This window comes from Saccoglossus kowalevskii, chromosome 6 (genome assembly GCF_978046115.1).
Source record: "Saccoglossus kowalevskii chromosome 6, keSacKowa6.1, whole genome shotgun sequence".
Taxonomy (NCBI): Eukaryota; Metazoa; Hemichordata; class Enteropneusta; family Harrimaniidae; genus Saccoglossus; species Saccoglossus kowalevskii.
Window position 1 is genome coordinate 5,687,543 of NC_140646.1, and position 23,152 is coordinate 5,710,694.

Here is a 23,152-nt window from a genome sequence, read left to right on the forward strand (position 1 = left end):
CATACCTACTACACACTAGATGTCATGCTGCATTTATGTCTCATCCTGCATACCTACTACACACCAGATGTCATGTTGCATTTATGTCACATCCAGCATACCTGTTACACACCAGTTGTAATGTTGCATTTATGCCACATCCTGCATACCTGCTACACACCAGATGTCATGTTGCATTTATGCCACATCCTGCATACCTACTACACACCAGATGTCATGTTACATTTATGCCACATCCTGCATACCTACTACACACCAGATGTCATGCTGCAATTATGTCACATCCTGCATACCTACTACACATCAGATGTCATGTTGCAATTATGTCACATCCTGCATACCTACAACACACCAGATGTTATGCTGCAATTATGCCACATCCTGCATACCTGCTACACACCAGATGTCATGCTGCATTTATGTCACATCCTGCATACCTGCTACACACTAGCTGTAATGCTGCATTTATGTCACATCCTGCATTCTTGCTACACACCAGATGTCATGCTGCATTTATGTCACATCCTGCATTCTTGCTACACACCAGATGTCATGCTACATTTATGTCACATCCTGCATACCTGCTACACACCAGATGTCATGCTGCATTTATGTCACATCCTGCATACCTGCTACACACTATATGTTATGCTGCATTTGTCACATCCTGCATACCTGCTACACACCAGATGTCATGCTGCAATTATGCCACATCCTGCATACCTGCTACACACCAGATGTCATGCTGCATTTATGTCACATCCTGCATACCTAACTGCACTCCAGATGTCATGTTGCATTTATGCCACATCCTGCATACCTACTACAAACCAGATGTCATGCTGCATTTATGTCACATCCTGCATACCTACTGCACACCAGATCTCACGCTGCAATTATGTCACATCCTGCATACCTACTACACACCATATGTCATGCTGCATTTATGTCACATCCTGCATACCTACTACACACCAGATGTCATGCTGCATTTATGTCACATCCTGCATACCTACAACACACCAGATGTCATGCTGCATTTATGTCACATCCTGCATACCTACTACACTCCAGATGTCATGCTGCAATTAAGTCACATCCTGCATACCTACAACACACGAGATGTCATGCTGCAATTATGCCACATCCTGCATACCTGCTACACACCAGATGTCATGCTGCATTTATGTCACATCCTGCATACCTAACTGCACTCCAGATGTCATGTTGCATTTATGCCACATCCTGCATACCTAACTGCACTCCAGATGTCATGTTGCATTTATGCCACATCCTGCATACCTACAAACCAGATGTCATGCTGCATTTATGTCACATCCTGCATACCTACTACACACCAGATCTCACGCTGCATTTATGTCACATCCTGCATACCTACTACACACCAGATGTCATGCTGCATTTATGTCACATCCTGCATACCTACTACACACAAGATCTCACGCTGCATTTATGTCACATCCTGCATACCTACTACACACCAGATGTCATGCTGCATTTATGTCACATCCTGCATACCTACAACACACCAGATGTCACGCTGCAATTATGTCACATCCTGCATACCTACTACACACCAGATGTCGTGCTGCATTTATGCCACATCCTGCATACCTACTACACACCAGATGTCATGCTGCATTTATGTCACATCCTGCATACCTACAACACACCAGATGTCATGCTGCAATTATGCCACATCCTGCATACCTACTACACACCAGATGTCATGCTGCATTTATGTAACATCCTGCATACTTAACTACACACCAGATGTTATGCTGCATTTATGTCACACACATCCTGCATACCTGCTACAACACATCAGATGTCATGCTGCATTTATGTCACATCCTGCATACTTACTACACACCAGATGTTATGCTGCATTTATGTTACATCCTGCATACCTGCTACACACTAGATGTCATGCTGCATTTATGTCACATCCTGCATACCTACTACACACTAGATGTAATGCTGCAATTATGTCATATCCTGCATACTTACTACACACCAGATGTTATGCTGCATTTATGTCACATCCTGCATACCTACTACACATCAGATGTCATGCTGCATTTATGTCACATCCTGCATACTTACTACACACCAGATGTTATGCTGCATTTATGTCACATCCTGCATACTTACTACACACCAGATGTTATGCTGCATTTATGTCACATCCTGCATACCTACCACACATCAGATGTCATGCTGCATTTATGTCACATCCTGCATACCTACTACACACCAGATGTCATGCTGCATTTATGTCACATCCTGCATACCTACTACACATCAGATGTCATGCTACATTTATTTCGTATCCTGCATACCTACTACACACCAGATGTCATGCTGCATTTATGTCACATCCTGCATACCTACTACACATCAGATGTCATGCTACATTTATTTCGTATCCTGCATACCTACTACACACCAGATGTCATGCTGCATTTATGTCACATCCTGCATACCTACTACACATCAGATGTCATGCTGCATTTATGTCACATCCTGCATACCTACTACACATCAGATGTCATGCTACATTTATTTCGTATCCTGCATACCTGCTACACACTAGATGTCATGCTGCATTTATGTCACATCCTGCATACCTACTACACACCAGATGTCATATGCTGCATTTATGTCACATCCTGCATACCGACTACACATCAGATGTCATGCTACATTTATTTCGTATCCTGCATACCTACTACACACTAGATGTAATGCTGCAATTATGTCATATCCTGCATACCTACTACACACTAGATGTCATGCTGCATTTATGTCTCATCCTGCATACCTACTACACACCAGATGTCATGTTGCATTTATGTCACATCCAGCATACCTGTTACACACCAGTTGTAATGTTGCATTTATGCCACATCCTGCATACCTGCTACACACCAGATGTCATGTTGCATTTATGCCACATCCTGCATACCTACTACACACCAGATGTCATGTTACATTTATGCCACATCCTGCATACCTACTACACACCAGATGTCATGCTGCAATTATGTCACATCCTGCATACCTACTACACATCAGATGTCATGTTGCAATTATGTCACATCCTGCATACCTACAACACACCAGATGTTATGCTGCAATTATGCCACATCCTGCATACCTGCTACACACCAGATGTCATGCTGCATTTATGTCACATCCTGCATACCTGCTACACACTAGCTGTAATGCTGCATTTATGTCACATCCTGCATTCTTGCTACACACCAGATGTCATGCTGCATTTATGTCACATCCTGCATTCTTGCTACACACCAGATGTCATGCTACATTTATGTCACATCCTGCATACCTGCTACACACCAGATGTCATGCTGCATTTATGTCACATCCTGCATACCTGCTACACACTATATGTTATGCTGCATTTGTCACATCCTGCATACCTGCTACACACCAGATGTCATGCTGCAATTATGCCACATCCTGCATACCTGCTACACACCAGATGTCATGCTGCATTTATGTCACATCCTGCATACCTGCTACACACTATATGTTATGCTGCATTTGTCACATCCTGCATACCTGCTACACACCAGATGTCATGCTGCATTTATGTCACATCCTGCATACCTACTACACATCAAATGTCATGCTGCATTTATGTCACATCCTGCATACCTACTACCACCAGACGTCATGTTGCATTTATGCCACATCCTGCATACCTACTACACACCAGATGTCATGCTGCATTTATGTCACATCCTGCATACCTACTACACACCAGATGTCATGCTGCATTTATGTCACATCCTGCATACCTACTACACTCCAGATGTCATGCTGCAATTATGCCACATCCTGCATACCTGCTACACACCAGATGTAATGCTGCATTTATGTCACATCCTGCATACCTAACTGCACTCCAGATGTCATGTTGCATTTATGCCACATCCTGCATACCTACTACAAACCAGATGTCATGCTGCATTTATGTCACATCCTGCATACCTACTGCACACCAGATCTCACGCTGCAATTATGTCACATCCTGCATACCTACTACACACCAGATGTCATGCTGCATTTATGTCACATCCTGCATACCTACTACACACCAGATGTCATGCTGCATTTATGTCACATCCTGCATACCTACAACACACCAGATGTCATGCTGCATTTATGTCACATCCTGCATACCTACTACACTCCAGATGTCATGCTGCAATTAAGTCACATCCTGCATACCTACAACACACGAGATGTCATGCTGCAATTATGCCACATCCTGCATACCTGCTACACACCAGATGTCATGCTGCATTTATGTCACATCCTGCATACCTAACTGCACTCCAGATGTCATGTTGCATTTATGCCACATCCTGCATACCTAACTGCACTCCAGATGTCATGTTGCATTTATGCCACATCCTGCATACCTACAAACCAGATGTCATGCTGCATTTATGTCACATCCTGCATACCTACTACACACCAGATCTCACGCTGCATTTATGTCACATCCTGCATACCTACTACACACCAGATGTCATGCTGCATTTATGTCACATCCTGCATACCTACTACACACAAGATCTCACGCTGCATTTATGTCACATCCTGCATACCTACTACACACCAGATGTCATGCTGCATTTATGTCACATCCTGCATACCTACAACACACCAGATGTCACGCTGCAATTATGTCACATCCTGCATACCTACTACACACCAGATGTCGTGCTGCATTTATGCCACATCCTGCATACCTACTACACACCAGATGTCATGCTGCATTTATGTCACATCCTGCATACCTACTACACACCAGATGTCATGCTGCATTTATGTCACATCCTGCATACCTACTAGACATCAGATGTCATGCTGCATTTATGTCACATCCTGCATACCTGCTACACACTAGATGTTATGCTGCATTTATGTCACATCCTGCATACCTGCTACACACTAGATGTTATGCTGCATTTATGTCACATCCTGCATACCTACTACACACTAGATCTCACGCTGCAATTATGTCACATCCTGCATACCTACTACACACCAGATGTCATGCTGCATTTATGTCACATCCTGCATACCTACAACACACCAGATGTCACGCTGCATTTATGCCACATCCTGCATACCTACTACACACCAGATGTCATGCTGCATTTATGCCACATCCTGCATACCTACTACACACCAGATGTCATGCTGCATTTATGCCACATCCTGCATACCTACTACACACCAGATGTCATGCTGCATTTATGTCACATCCTGCATACCTACTACACATCAGATGTCATGCTGCATTTATGCCACATCCTGCATACCTACTACACACCAGATGTCATGCTGCATTTATGTCACATCCTGCATACCTACTACACATCAGATGTCATGCTGCATTTATGTCACATCCTGCATATCTACTACCACCAGATGTCATGCTGCATTTATGTCACATCCTGCATATCTACTACCACCAGATGTCATGCTGCAATTATGTCACATCCTGCATACCTACTACACACCAGATGTCATGCTGCATTTATGCCACATCCTGCATACTTACTACACACCAGATGTCATGCTGCATTTATGCCACATCCTGCATACTTACTACACACCAGATGTCATGCTGCATTTATGCCACATCCTGCATACTTACTACACATCAGATGTCATGCTGCATTTATGTCACATCCTGCATACCTACTACCACCAGATGTCATTTTGTTTGTACAGTCAAACCTGTCTATAGCGGCTACCCATGGGACTTCGAGATTTTGGCCTTTATAGACAGATGGCCTTTCTATACAGGTTCACTAATTTATTCATGAATATTAATTAGGCATTGAATATATGTATTAAAACAGATCTGGCAACCCCATATGACACACACTAACTATCACACTACTGTACACAGTATCCAAACACTTTATTACATGTACAAATAAAAAATGTTGATTTTTTATTCAATTTTGAATTGCATTATGTAAATTAAAATCATTTCACAAAAGTCGACCATTGCACAATAATGAGTAGTATTGACAATTAAATATTTGAAGATTTGTACAGTAAAGTTGATGTTCAGCAGCAGTTTTAGTCTCATATCCTACTAAAGAAATCACTCAGCTTGCTTTGTTTAGCTATTCTGAATTTGTGTGTTTCTTTTAATATTGATTGTGTCTCGTACACTAATAAATCGGAATGTCTCTGGGCTATAGCAAATTCTTTCAAGGAGAAGGGAGGGACAGTTCGCAGTACTTTATTAAGCCCTACAACGTTACGTATACGAAAAGAACACTTATCTATTGCAGTGATCTCCTTCCAGTTACGCGACAACTTGAAAGTTTCCTCCCCAATCACAACACCCTTAACATTGTTTGTTTTTTTCTTCAAAAATCGTCCTGACTTACCGCACTTGCGAAATGATTGATCCCTCAAAACACAACTTTGCGCAATCGAAATCTGGACAACTTCCATATTGTTGTACTGCTGCAACAATGGAAACATGTGAAATATGATTGGCGTTTTTGGCCAGCGAACTGAGGTCAATTTAACATTGTTAAAAGCATGTATCGAGGCAGTAGCGACCGGGGAAAAAAATGTTGAACGAATTTAGTTGGACAACGAGACGATACTGCACACATATTCCCTCACATTGATTGATACACAATAACAGAAACGACTCTACTTTTTGACCCGAGTTATCATAACCCGGGAAGAACAAATACGCACATGCGCAAGGCTAATTAGCATAATTTATTTGGATGGAAAAACAACAGTCATGGCCGTTGCATTGATTTTTTTCTGTTTGCTATCAGTTCCAGTTACTTGCGTATTTGTCGATATTTATAGGAGTTCAAGATGAATGAACATCGATACTAAATAACAAGTGAGTTGTTAGGTTTTTATGTTGATAATCAATTCGATCGGTTATTTACCGTCGGCATTCCAATTCACCCTGGCCACACAGGGACAAAACATTAATGACAGCATGTTTTTTATCAGGACACTTTCAAATTCTTAATTATGTTTTTGGCATTCCCAGACCACCGGTACTGTGTACTGGCCGTGGTAAACTGAATAAAACATAATTACCGAAGCCATCGGTTGAATGAAAGGTGTGAAAACGTGCTAACTTTGTGATCTTTGGAGCTGATTAGTTGGCTGAGGTTTAAGGCAGTACTCTGCAAGACATCCGGGAACTATGTCCGTTATATGCAGTGCAACTGATCACTGCGGCCGCTGAAGCTTGGCCATTGGCCGCGTTAGACAGGTGGCCGCTATAATACAGGGTACTTTACGTGTAAATTTTGTAGGTACTGTTCGGTTGTGACTGCTATAGACAGGCGGCCGCTGTATCCAGGTGGCCGTTAACACAGGTTTGACTGTATATAGAAAATGTATTTCACTACAAAGTTTTATTAAAATCTTGAACAGTGGAGTTTGAGATACCCACTGAAAAATGGCTAATTTATGTAAATTATTTAATTAATATGCTCATATTTTTAATCTTCAATGTGTATTCATGACAAAATATGTACTAATTTATTTTATTCAAATCTATAAAGTGGTTTAGATTTCAGAAAATTGCTTAATTTATGCAAATTGAGTAATTAAGCTAATTTGTTTGCAGTATGTTAAATTGAAATGTGTTGAACAGCTATATATTGGCTACTTGCATATGTAGACACTGTAGTGATATGCATTTCATTACATGAGTGATATGGTACTGGACTACTTACATATGTAGACACTGTAGTGATATGCATTTCATTACATGAGTGATATGGTACTGGACTACTTACATATGTAAGACACTGTAGTGATATGCATTTCATTACATGAGTGATATGGTACTGGACTACTTACATATGTAGACACTGTAGTGATATGCATTTCATTACATGAGTGATCTGGTACTGGACTACTTACATATGTAGACACTGTAGTGATATGCATTTCATTACATGAGTGATATGGTACTGGACTACTTACATATGTGGACACTGTAGTGATATGCATTTCATTACATGAGTGATATGGTACTGGACTACTTACATATGTAGACACTGTAGTGATATGCATTTCATTACATGAGTGATCTGGTACTGGACTGCTTACATATGTAGACACTGTAGTGATATGCATTTCATAAAATGAGTGATATGGTACTGGACTACTTACATATGTAGACACTGTAGTGATATGCATTTCATTACATGAGTGATATGGTACTGGACTACTTACATATGTAAGACACTGTAGTGATATGCATTTCATTACATGAGTGATATGGTACTGGACTACTTACATATGTAGACACTAGTGATATGCATTTCATAAAATGAGTGATATGGTACTGGACTACTTACATATGTAGACACTAGTGATATGCATTTCATAAAATGAGTGATATGGTACTGGACTACTTACATATGTAAACACTGTAGTGATATGCATTTCATAAAATGAGTGATATGGTACTGGACTACTTTCAGAATTAACATTTTGATATAAATTTTGATTGTTTGAAATTCCTATCAACTGTGCACAGGTAATAAGAACCAACAGTCTTGAGATCTGTCATTTTACACAATCAGTGGAGACAGGATATTGACCATAATTCATAGAGAGCATTTGAAAGCTGAAATCTAAAATTGCTCGTGAACAAAAATGTAAATGTATGTGAAAAATAGTAGACACGAAACAAAATATAACCAGAAAAACTTGTTTACATATAAATATTCTTTTCAGCTTCAGAAAATACATGATACATGGTCAGCTTTAATATAATTTTTTGTATGGTTTACCTTCATTACTGGCAATTATCAAAGTTATTTTAAACAACTTGATCAAATAAATTTCACTTGAAAAGAAAACTAATTTGTCACAATGTTGGCAAAAGTGAAAGTATATGTTGTTATTAAATAAAGGTCAGACTGTTTTTCGTCAAACATGGGTTGTTACAGCATCAGTCATTCGCTGAAAGCTCCTTTTTAGTAATTAATTGGATTTTCTGTCATGAATTTTGACTTGTGCGTGTCATTTCACAAATTCCAGAAATCGTTGTCGTAAACTCTGCTTCAAAACAACTGTTGTGCTGCAGACCTGGACAGTGGAACTGATTATCGATCAACTTCAGGCTAAGTTGCAGTTACTGGCATAGATATTTCACTTGATAACTACATACATGTATACATAACTCAAACAAATAGGGCAGTAATGTTGATTTTTTTTTTACTTTATATTGTTTCATTTCACTCTGTCCATGTTCTCCTCTAAGGAGTATACAGTATATATGAACAGTACAGACAGGAAACGCAGGCATTATGTTGATTTACTTTGCAAGCAATACAACCATACTACTGTAAAATCTGTATTAGAAACAGTGACTTCTATTAAAATGGTACAATGCAACAGAGGGGATGCGACTTCTATTAAAATGGTACAATGTAACAGGAGGAATGCGGCTTCTATTAGAGCACCTACACATATGAGAAATGATGAATTTTTGGTTCTCAATTATTCAAAAAGAATGAGTGCGACTTCTAATACAGATTTTACGGTACTATATTTCATTTTACATTTAAGTCAGTATAGTGCTGAAAATCAATCAAATATTCAGACAAAAATTCTCCGTCAAGTCAGAAAATTGCTGATAATAAAATTTTATTTTTATTTTGGTCAAATTGAGGTCAGAGGGTTATGTTGCATGCATTCAAACAGGACACTTTAGATTGGGATTCACTATTAATTGCTACAAATTCAAAAAGACATAAATATGAATCTATGTGAATGTAAGCAATACATGCAGGCTTGCATGGTCAGAAATAAACTGAAAATTCTCCAGTCAATTTCAAGCACTATGTTGAAACGTTGAAATGCCCAGAGGTTTGGTGAAATGAGTTCTATACCAGATTTGTTATTGTCGTCATCAGTTTTGAAGTGGATAAATAAATAATTTACTCATAGCTCATTTGAAAAGTGTAGGTGATGCCACATTGTAACAAAGCTGCCTTTTGTTTATGCGAAGCTGAAGCAATACTGAAGTGAGAAGCTGCCAAAGCTCATGCCACAGCTGTACTGTACAGATAAACATACAATATAGAATACATACACACTGATAAACAAGGCAACCACGAAGACTCAATCTCATTGTGTACTTTGAACACACAGCAGAAAATAGGTAATAGCACAACAGCTGTTTGTTCCCAAGTCCATATTGATGTTATTGGTGTTAGTGTGACAAATGAAACTAGAAAAGTAATGTTTATTTCACTAAGCAATAGAAAATGGGTGGGAGAAACCAGTGAGTGTAGGTTATCCATCTTGATATGATAGATAGGGTTGAATAATTTAATTGTAATTACACCCAGGACTGTTTAAAATGCGACTCCTGTTACACAGTGTCGCTTAGGAAGAAATTACAGAGCACGGCAGCATAGGAAAGTCATGGTGAAATTGTTTTCAATTGAACTGAGGAAAATTTATAACTGTCGCTAAATTGTAGTCCTTATAACCCTTCCACAGCCTACAATGCATCTGCAAGCAGGAAGTAATGTAATACACTTACCTTACAGAACCGGTTCAACATGGGTTCACAGGCTCTCATTAATAGTCTATCTAGCTTGATGTCTTCTGATTCTTCAGTGGTGAAATTCTGAATCAAAGCTTTACATTTACCATCAAGTTTTTCGTAGTTTTGCTGAAGACAATCCATTTCCTGCAAATGTTAAAGAAATGAACAAGCTATGTATGGAACAGTCCTGTAAGTTGTATAGTTTTGTTTATAGTAACATAGTACGAGTATGTGTCCATAATGAAAGATATATTGCTCTGGAACAGCATTAACTAATACAAAATGGCCACTGGTCGGCCATTTTGAATCAGATCTTCAAACTAATACATCTGTATATCTATGACATGATGTATATATATGAATATCTAAACTTTGAACATCAGTCAAGACATGTCAGAGATATTGCTCTAGATCTGCAATCATTAAAACAAAATGGCCATCAGTCAGCCATTTTGACTGATGATGTTTAATGTATGTACCATAAAATAAAGAGATCTGGTTCCGGAAGGCCAGATATGCTCAATTTTTGATAAAGTTTTGGCACAAAAATGGCCATCATTTGGCTATTTTGAATCAGAGCATCATACCAATATATCTGTATATCTATGAGATCATGTATTTTGAACATAATCAGTCAAAGCATGTCAGAGATAGGGCGCTAGAACAACATTAATTAAAACAAAATGGCTGCCAGTCTTGACGAGCATCATGCTCCCATAATGTCCAATATATATGTACCAAAATCCATCTGTAAACAGCAGAGAAATGCTTGATTTTTAGGATTTTTTAGTACAAAAATGATCACCATTCGGCAATCTTGAATCAGAACAAATTGATGCATATGCATATGTATTGATGCATGTGCATATGTATAATATTATGTATAATGTATGATGTATGTGTGAAGTTTGAATGTAATCGGTCCAGACATGTCTAAAATATAGGTCTGTCCAGACGCATATACGCACATGAACACACAAATACATGGATGCACGCACATGGGTCAATCCATAAGCCCCCATTTTCAAACTGCATCCAAAACAGGAACTAAAAATGACAATTTTAAGTGAAAATATTGCTGTCTTTGTATATTGTGTGACAGTCTCCCATTGTGTCTACACACACTGATTGTACTGACCTCGCCTGAGTTGACATTCTCACTGCAGAACTCTCCAAGGGCAACTCTGCACATTGCTTCAATATGTGGATTCAATCGAACATTGTCTGCTCTCTGTCTTAGAACACGATGAACCTCAGCAGAACATTGTCTAGACAACTGTAAAATATGATATCAATATTTACACATTCGGGTTTATAGTTTTAAAGAAAATGTCTGTTAGAAAAAGTCATGACATAGTCACCGTTTGTTTTCAATGTGTGTGTTCATATGTCAAATATGAATGCAATCATGAACATTTGGCAGATCTCTATCAAATCAAGCCTTGTCATGCATTTTCAGATAATCGTAGGCTCTTTGAATCCACACTTGAAATGAATACAAGTTATTATCTGTGACAAGAATGCATAGATAAACTTTGAATGCCTTCAGTCAAGGCAAGTCTGCGATATAAGCTCCCAATCAGGAATCTTCAATCAAAGAAAGCTTAGAAAGAACTCTAAATTTAATTTAAGGGGAGAGTAGGAAATCAAACAGGCGGTGTACCGCGGTCATTACAGCGGTGGTGGTGGGTGCTCGCCGGTCGACCACATTTTATGCAAATTTATGCATAGATTCCATGACGCCGGCTGACCGCAGTCGTCCGTGGTGGGATCGCACAGCAATTCACACTTATTGCAAGACCATTAATGAACACAAAGAACTGGGAAATTAAAAGGATCACAAAGTTCTAATGAAAAATTAAAGCCGAAAGCTAGAAAACTAGTCTATAATAGTTGACATTATTTTATTTGCCTGAGCCTTGGAATAAAATCACAAAACGATCCAGAAAGACGTAGAGATCAACATAATATAAAATATGATCGCATTATTTTGTGAATATATGTCATGCATGGTCTCAGAAAATGTTCAGAAAGATTAATGTTTCGCGTAGACCAAATATAATCACGCATAAGTATAAATTCAAAGTGTTTTTTAATACATTGGTGAGAGGTTGAATTTACGTGAACAAGAACATGCACTAAGAAGGAAAAGCAAGCCAAAGTCGAAACAGGGTGTATCATGGACTTGGTACAACATGCGCTGCGACAATTGAGTGATCGTCGACATCATTTTGGGGCACTTCAAGTACCTTGCGAAACTTGCTATGCGGCGATGCTGACATGAAGTGTGTGTTGACCGAAGTTTGACCCCAAGTCACGCACTAAACTGGCGCGTTACCTTAGCAACCCTTTTCTTTCTTGGTCCACGCGTCGATTTCGTAAAATTGTTAATATATCCGGCGGTACTGTAATAACACAACCTGTATCCAACTCTGTATTGGCTTTGAATATTTCAACATCGTTTATTTAGTGTGCTGCTTTTCTAATAATGCAAATATGTTTACAGTATTGCACGGGCAATATTTCAACTTTGCAATGTATTGCTTTTATAATAATTACGCAAACTAAGTTATTTTTATTATTTTGGGCTAATAAAGTGAATATGTAATATTAACTATACAATAACATACAATATCATGCGTAATGTTAACTTTTTCTATAATAAACTCGCAGTACACTTCGATCGCATTATTCACGTACATTTTGACTGAACTCTAATAACCACGTGTTTGAATTACGTGCGGCAATGGCAATGACCTCAATGAGTTCACACACCGACATTTAAATTCGGGCCACCCAGTTTGACGCAAAACGATAAGTTACTTAACATTTGTTCAAAAAATCGATAAACTCTCACAAATATCATGAACGCGAAGAATTAACTGAAAGGCAACATTGTTTTTGACCTCCCAAAAAACACATCAATACAAGCTTATGTGTGCAAGGTTAGATTTATAGAACGTATAACCGCTTAACTCTGTTTTTTTTTAATAATCATGTCGCACGTGAAACACAGGAGACATTTTAGTTCGTCCATTTCTTGTTTACCGATCTTGAACTTTTTGTCTGGAATGCGATACTGGCAAAGAATAAACATTAATGATACCCACAGTTGTCAAATCAACAAGAGGCTCGAATCAGGAAGGCTCGGCTATTTAAAACTTCGTAACATTCTTTTCATGTGGTAGACTTTATTCAAGTGTAACAAACGTAAGTGAAATGTATGGACGAGTCATAATACTCATACCTTCGAAAGTTACGACTTTTACTCTTGGAATTGGTGATAAATACATGCATAAAATACAACACTGTTTCACGCAGCAACAATTCGTATACAGCATTGGACTAATGGATTTTTATATTAATAAAATATGTGTGTCGATGATATTACCATATGCTTAGTATTTCCATGCCAACAATGCTCGTAACCTGCTCGATTTAAAAACAGCTATTTGAAACAAAGACTCATGGAATCACAAAGGAAACTGTTAAGTACGCATTTCACACCTTTCCTACGACCGCGGTTGCAACCGGAACCGGTGGCCACCGCGGTAGAGACCCCTAATTATAAGCAGTCCGCGGCTCTCCCCGATGTACCGCGTAGAGCCACTGTGATTACCGCGGTGAACCTCCCGTTTGATTTCCTACTCTCCCCTAAGTTAACATACCTTTTGTTCACCAGGTGAAGGGTGTAAATAACGATGTAAACAAGCAAAAATGACTCCAGGTCCGAGTGAGTCGTCTTCTTCACTCACACCAGCATCAGCATTAGCCCAGTCATCAGGAGCATGACATAAAGTAACAGCATCATTGTTACACATCTTATAAAGCCTAGGATCCAACCTACAAAGGTGTCAAGATGTATTAAAAATGCCTACCACGTTTTATTTAACTTGCAGAGAAATATACCATTAATGAGAAGAATCACCACACAGGGCATTTGTGAGCTAGAGAACACGTTATATAAGCTCTCAAATGCAACCTAGATACCCACAATAACCCACAATCTGTCACATACAGTACAGTTCTCGCGAAAGCTTTTGCTTCACTTCACTTCACTTCAGCATCGCATCATTATGGCATTGTTATGGCTTCAGCATCGCATCAATGTCGCGACATTAAAAAGTTAGGCAGTTATCGCTTCGCTTCACTTTGGCGTCAATATGTCGACAATGTGGCATCAGCATCGCTTCATCAAACAAAGAAGTACAGAACTCATTTCACCCAACCTCTCGCCCGCTTCCGCTTTATTTTCGACTGTGCAAAAATTCGGACTACTAACAATTTTCTGGTTTTCGTAGATCACGGTTACTAGTTTAGTACTAGTTTAATAACCGTGCATAGATGTTGAACAACCGTCAAAAGTCCAAATACTTTTTGTTTTAACTATCTATAATTATATGCACACAATCTGACCCTTTGACCTAGATTTGGCCAAGATTGACTATATTATTTTAAACAACTTATTCTGACATGACGCACTGCTACAAAATGTATTTCAACAGAAGTACGACATGGTTGTCTGGGTTTCTTTTCCTGACTGTGTTGAGTTTACGATTTGTATAATTATTGTTATTTCCCCCCAAGGAGAAGACAAGTCGAAGGACCATGAAGCTAAATAGAAGTCTCAGGCATGGACTGAGTGAAAGAAAATATTTCTAAGGCTAAAACAAGTCATTGAAAATGACACAGTCCCCGTTAAGTTCCCTTTGTGCTCGTCATATTAAAGCGGAGGGGTTGTCGCGAGCATGTCCTTGAAACTTGAGTTCCAAGTGGCGTATACAACAGATTGTTTATTTACATCAAAACACGTGTTTCGTGTCATAGTAATATGGCCAAAATAAAAACAGTCGTTATTCAGCCATCTTTGATCTGATTATGAAACACACTGATATGTATGATGTGTGTGCCAAATACGAATGAAAATGGTACATAAATTGTGGAAATATAGTAGTAAGGCCAAAAAGTCAGATGGCTGTCAATCAGCCATCCTTGACCAGATTTTGAAACGAATTGTCATGGACATGCATCCTAACATGTATAAAGTACATGTATGTGCCAAATTTGAATGAAAACTGACAGAGCACGTTCAAGATACTGCATAAAAAAACAAAAACAAGATGCCTGCCAATCGACCATCTTTGATCCAATTGCAAAATAAATCGTCATGAACATGTATCCTAACATGTATAATCTATGTACCAAGTTTGAATGACAACTGACAAAGCATGTCCAAAATACAACATTTTCAAAAAACAAGATGGCTGCCAGTCGGCCATTTTGAATTGAATCGCTAAACCACTGCATGTGCATATGTCCCACATAAGGTACTAGGCACATGCAAAGAATGAACAGAATCGATCCACAGGATTCTGAAATATGACGTTGGATAGACTGACACACGGACAGACGGACACACGGTCGGACGGACGGACAGATTCAGGAACTCATGGACAGTCGGGACATGTATCCTAACATGTATGATCTATGTACTAAATTTGAATGAAAACTGACAAAGCATGTCCAAAATACGACATTTTCAAAAAATAAGATGGCTGCCAGTCGGCCATCTTTGATCCAATTGTGAAATAAATCATCATGGACATGTATCCTAACATGTATAATCTATGTACCAAGTTTGAATGAAAACTGACAAAGCATGTCCAAAATACAACATTTTCAAAAAACAAGATGGCTGCCAGTCGGCCATTTTGAATCGAATCGCTAAACCACTGCATGTGCATATGTCCCACATAAAGTACTAGGCACATGCAAAGAATGAACAGAATCGGTCCAAGGGATTCTGAGATATGACTCCGGACGGACGCACAGACGGACGGAGACCGAATTATAAGTCCCCGTTTTCAGACTTCGTCCAAACGGGGACTAATAAAACCTAATATCTCTGTGTATTTGTCAATTTTGCATATATTTGGTATGACAGTATGTTCGTAAATATCTGGAAAAATCTCGTCTTTCGTTAATAATTTCATTTGTTTGAAATGTCTACCGACAGTGTCCCAATAATTTGTTTGGAATATCGATCCGCGTTGGTTTCTCCATCGGCCCCATCGTCCGTCACTCAACACAATCAGCATTTATTTATCGTAATTCATGGGGATCATGTCCCGTAACAAGTACTATTTTTTTTTTTTACCTCGCGAAATTACAACACAGCGTAGAGTTGTCGCGGTGAAACAGTCGCCTTGAAATCGATGGAACTTCAATTATCCATTTCTCATTGAAGAGCATTGGGGGATATATTATTAACCAGTCTTACCAATCGCTAGCTTTATTTTATTCAAATCCATAAAATTCACGAGTTTTTCGACATTTGTTGGCATCTTCCGCGCTAAAAATGGTTGAAAGTGTGGATGTGGTTCTCTTGCAAAGTCCCGTTGATAATACGGACAAATATGGTTCTGTGACCCAGGTCGTGCTCCGATCAGGTGTCTCTCAGCCAATCAATGATGTTGTAACAAAGCATATTTGACGCTAATTTAAGGGTCGTCGTACCTCCAATCTCCGGCGTCGATTCACATAGTTTTTTGTGCTGTGACAGGCTTCACAATTATTCACTGAAAAACACCTGAGTGGATATTTTGACAAACGGCTGGGATTTGACCTCAGTTCATAAAAAGAAAAGACAAGCAGTCTGTCGGCTGAGATAGCTCCGCTGTTAGCAATGCACATGGCAATTAAAGAACAGAATATATCATTAGAAAATGAACAAATCTGAGCGAGGTCCACATGTAGTACCAAAAATGACAAAAATAATCACCAAAATTAGAGAATTAAAGATATCATTACAAAATGAACAAATCTGAGAGAGGTCCACATGTAGTACCTATATATGTAATATCAAAGCAATTGAACTATTGGTTTTTAACAAGAAGTCGAAAATATCACTTTTTACCAAAAATTACAAAAATATTCACCAAAATTAGAGAATTGAAGATATTATGAAATGAACAAATCTGAGAGAGGTCCACATGTAATACCTATATATGTAATATCAAAGCAATTGGACTTGCGGTGTTTTTAACAAGAAGTCGAAAATATCACTTTTTACCAAAAATGTAAAAAATATTCACCAAAATTAGAGAAATGAAGATATCATTACAAAATGAACAAATCTGAGAGAGATACACGTGTAGTACCTATATATGTAATATCAAAGCAATTGGACTTGCGGTTTTTAACAAGAAGTCGAAAATATCACTTTTTACCAAAAATGACAAAAATATTCACCAAAATTAGAGAATTGAAGATATGATCATGAAATGAATAAATCTGAGAGAGGTCTACCCAAGGTACATATACACCAAGTATGAAAGCATTCAGGCTTGTAGTTTTCAAGAAGAAGTCGAAAAAGTAAAACATTGACACGGACGACGACGACGACGGACAATCACTCATATGATAAGCTCCGCTCGACAAAGTCGACAGCGGAGCTAAAAAACTGGGCTGAGATACAAATCAGTTTTGCAAGTTGGAAAATAAGGTAAACCAGATTGGGGGTCGATGATATTCAGTATCGAAGGACTTCCGTGTGTATCATTGAGTTTCAAATTGTTCATCAACTGGTCACTAAATATTTACGGCTACAACTAAATGGACACGTTTTTTTTCTGAAGCCCAATAAATTATTTCTGCATGTCAAGTGCTATTCTATTTTGTACAGGGCATGTGGCTCGTTTTTACTCGAAAATATTTTTTTGTGAGAATACTTTTAAAGTATGTATAGATCAAGCTCAGGAAAATTGGATGTAAAATTTTACCAGACCGACGCCACCACAACCATCCAATCATAGTTAGAAATGTACGCACTTGTTTTGGAACTTTGTATCAAGATGACCGGCGACAACGCCAACGCACTAGGTGGTGTACGTGTGTTTTGCACGTATTAGTAGTCAGGGCATGGGATCAGACTCGGCTAAAACTAAACGAAACACAGAAAAATACCACCGAAATGAGGAATCTGAATCTGTTCTCTTACCAGCAAATAAAATGAACGAAAATAAGGTAATTTTATAACAAGAACAGTTTCATTTCGTATAGCAAACTGTGTTGTATCCGAACGACGATTGCATCGTGTGATTTAAATTTATCACGATTTTCCTTGCAGTCAATATGACACTTGTCACCTTGCAGATTGCAATGTAAACACAAAGTTCTTGGTACCCAATACTCACAACATTAAATAATTAAACAAGATATTTTTTTTAAATGTCATTTTACTCTTGGTCAAATTATTTTATTCCCCTTACCGCCTTGAATTTCAAATCAATTACATATCAAACTTCTGTACACGTGATTTTCTCTACTGCCTTTCTGTGTGAAAATAATGAGATCATACTCATGTCCCAACACTTTGAAGCTGAGGCCAGGATGATGCCACAAAATAAGCGAGGCGAACACAGCTTCAATTTTCAATGACGCGAAGCTGATGCCACAATGATGCGATGCTGAGGCGACAATGAAGCCATGCTGAGGCGACAATGAAGCCATGCAGAGGCGACAATGAAACCATGCATAGGCGACAATGATGCCACAAAAGCCAAAGCTTTCGCGAGAACTGTACTGTACTGTAGTGAAGTAAAATTGTCATTTACACATCTTTTCAAGGTAAGCACCTCCACTAAAACACATGATTTTTGGAGCCGAGTACCCTGGGTGCTTGTTTTGAAAGTACAAGTGAAAGTATTGGTAAATGTGCTTACCTGAAATCCCTTGATACAAAATACTGTAATTCAAGTAGTTGTTTTTGACAGTCAGGCACCATAGCAGATGTATAAAGATGTTCCATCAAACAAGACAAGACACTGCAATAAACAATTAATGTATCATAATGTACTCTTGACAATATGGATAATATTGAGTACAATCCTAAAAGTGCATTGTGTGGTGCAGTATGCATCTATTGTATTTGCATATTTGAATCAGAAATGAGAAATTGGTACATTTGAATCAGAAGTGAGAAATCTGTACATTTGAATCAGAAGTGAGAAATCTGTACATTTGAATCAGGAGTTAGAAATCTGTACATTTGAATCAGGAGTGAGAAATCTGTACATTTGAATCAGGAGTGAGAAATCTGTACATTTGAATCGGGAGTGAGAAATCTGTACATTTGAATCGGGAGTGAGAAATCTGTACATTTGAATCGGGAGTGAGAAATCTGTACATTTGAATCAGAAGTGAGGGAGAGGTCCACCCAAGGTACATATATACTATCTATAAGTATCAAAGCAAGCAGAAAAGCCATTTTCAAGAAAGTCAATCAAAGTTTAACTGTAAATAGCTCAAATGTGATCAGAGCATGTATTATAAAGGTATAGGCTTTGCCTAATAAGTGAATGTAATTGCATGTAGGTCAATCCATCAATAAAATTTGATCAAAGGGCACAAATGAGGCACTCTATGAATGAGGTATTTCTAGAGGTCAGGGTTTGTCTCGTCTGCAGTTGAATAATTTTTGCTTTGATTTTCTTATGGTTTTTTTCCCCAATGCGACTTAATTTCACTTTTTTTTTTTAATTCTTGGTAATTAGTGTCATTAGCGATGGAGTAGTAAAAACCACAATTAACCTCAGTGTAGCAAATCAGGATATATCTTCCTGACCAATGGGCAAATTTCGCTATTTTCGCTGACATGTAAAATCTGCTAAATTAAACCTACGTGAACATGTAAAGTAACAACAGATTGTTTCCTTGACAGATTCTTGAAATTAAATCATCAAAATAGTACAACTAAAAAGTCTGTACAACATACCTAGAACAGATAAATAGAAACATCGTAGTTTAATGTTTGTTCGGACTTTGAGCCCTTGAAAGTGATTCAGCCCTTACATACGCCAACGATTGAAATTTGTTTAATTGCTATCAAATTATCGCTCAAAAAAAAAAAATTTCATTTGCGAGACATGCTTTTGATACAAACTGAAGATCGCGATCGACCCTACACAAAACTACCGTCATTTTGTCTTCCTTGTCCTCGTTCGGCAAAAACAAATCAAAGAAAGCTTAGAAAGAACTCCCATGTGCTGAGAGTATTGGAGACACATTAAATATAATTCGAAATTACTTAGCTGAAAACTAATTATGCAAATCAGAAAATTAATATGACCAGATTTGAGTGTAAAACTAATGAGGTCTGCGCAATGTAACAGAAAATCTATGTCTCCAAGTTTAATTGAAATGTGATTAGAACCAAAAAATTATGAATTATTATGCTTATTAGGGAATTAATATGAACAGATTTTTACCCCAAACTAATTAGGTTTGTACATTGTCCTAGAGCATCTTTGTACTAAGTTTCATTGAAATGGAATAATTAGCACCGTGAAAACTCCAAAATTTCGACCCCTCTAAAAATTTGACCGCCTATTTATTTGCCGGGTTTCGGTGTTTTATTTACCTCCAAATTTTCGACTCCACTAAAAATTGCCGACTCATTCTTATTCGAAAATTGCGACCAGTTTTAGTTTTCCCCCAAACGAAAAAAAAACCGATGTGAGCGTTCAAACGGGACCTTCCTCAAAGGCATGAATCCGGGTTTCTGATTGACTGAGAGATTTTTATTTTATTGGTAACGAAAATATATTCTAAATAAACGAAGTTTCAAATAAAAACGAACACAAAAATCTCGGCATGCTGCGTTTCTGAATTGTTGATTATTACTGTACTCAGTAGTGATTATAATAATGTACACAAAATAAATTTGTTGAATGGTTATGAAATACAAATAAAAGTCAACTTAGTTTCATCGTAAGCGAATGATTCCGGTCTCGTATAAACGTTTGATGCTGTAGGATATCCGCCATGTTCTCTTAGGTCAAATAGGTCAAATCGCTAATTAACCAATCAAAAAGCTGGATGATGCGAAAACGGCATGATTTTTTTTAAATAAAAAAATTAGTTGTTTTTAAAAAATAAACTGGTCATCTGAAGAATAATTTAACATTGTTCACAGTGATAACAGCTCATTCTCGAAAGGAAGCTTACCCGCTCACGCTAGTCACGATAAAAATCATACACGTGTACTCTTGAATAGACAGACGTCAATGACTACGGTAAAACTTAGACTCTATTTTAGCCGGCAGGATTGATTGAAATGTCCGAAAAATGACGCCAAAATACACCTTAAAAGTCCCATTTTATTTTCTTAAATCCCATTATATTTTTTAATCCAAGGGCGAATTTACGGCAGAATTTGGTCCCTCAAATCACCGGTACGGTGCTCAAATAAGGGACACGTGAGCTTTGATTCTAACCGGATACATTGCACTGGGTCGGGGAGATCGTTTGCTAAACTTCCATGTATCTTTTGTCCAATGGGTACCTGTACTTCGAACATTCGCAAGTTTTCCTAGGCAGTGCGAGACAGCTTTGTCTTTTGACCTATTAGTTTTGTGCTGACCTCTTCTCCGCGTCTTAATGTTTTGTTTTGCTTGTCATAATACTCACTGATTGATGACTTTGTTTAGATTTTGAGTTACAACTCGGCCACGACCTTTGCTTTTACCATGAAACATGAGGAAGTTTACGTCAATTGACGGACATTGCATTTTTTAAAAACTAATGAAGCACACTGTCTATCATCCCCATTTTTTTTTGCTGATTTCTATTCTGAAAAATTCGACCGTCCGAAAATGCACCTTAATTTTGACTCTAAAAACACGTCACATTTCTAACACAAATTATTTAAAACCGGTCGAAATTTTGGAGTTTTTACGGTACTTTAGATATCAGTGTGAAAGATTAAAATTGGTTAATTATGCAAATTAGGTAATTAATATGTACAGATTTTAACCCACAATTATTCAGGTCTGTCTATTGTCCTACAGCATCCATGTACATTCATTGATATGTGATGTATAGTACCTGAGATATCAGTGTGAAAGTTGATTAATTATGCAAATTAGGTGATTAATATGCACAAATATTTACCGGAAACTAATTGGGTCTGCATAATTCTAGATTCATTGAAATATGATGATTAGTACTTTAGATATCAGTAGAAAAGCTGAAAATTAATTATGCAAATTAGGTAATTAATATGCACAATTATTTACCCTAAAACTAATCAGGTCTCTGCATAGTCCTAAAGGATCTATGTACCAAGTTTCATTGAAATGCGATGATTAGTACTTGAGATACCCGTGGAAAAGCTGAAAATTAACTAATTATGCAAATTAGGTGATTAATATGCACAAATATTTATCGAAAACAATCAATCTCTGCATAGTCCTTGAGTATGTAAGTACCAAGTTTCATTGAAATGTAATGCTAACTACTTATATCAAATGCTGAAAATTAATTAATTATGCAAATTAGGTAATTAATATGTACTGATATTACCATAAAAACTATCAGGTCTGTGCAGTGTCGTATGACATCTATGTACCAAGTTTCATTGAAATGTGATGATTAGTACTTGAGATATCAGTGGAAAAACCGAAAATTGACTAATCATTATGCAAATTAGGTAATTAGTATCCACGGATT

The 23,152-nt window shown here is 37.8% G+C and overlaps 1 protein-coding gene across 3 annotated transcripts in view; it reads right to left on the minus strand.

Annotated features, from left to right (window-relative positions):
• Nucleotides 1-23,152, minus strand: part of LOC102801849 (Golgi apparatus protein 1-like) — a 171,349-nt gene that overhangs the window by 50,346 nt on the left and 97,851 nt on the right. For all 3 annotated transcript variants that reach the window (XM_085499987.1, XM_085499986.1, XM_085499985.1), the window contains exons 9-12: nt 19,366-19,467; nt 14,311-14,485; nt 11,781-11,918; nt 10,637-10,786 (exon numbers count right to left, since the gene is read on the minus strand). In XM_085499987.1, the coding sequence (XP_085356113.1) occupies nt 10,637-10,786; nt 11,781-11,918; nt 14,311-14,485; nt 19,366-19,467 (565 nt within the window). The remainder of the gene's footprint in view (nt 1-10,636; nt 10,787-11,780; nt 11,919-14,310; nt 14,486-19,365; nt 19,468-23,152) is intronic.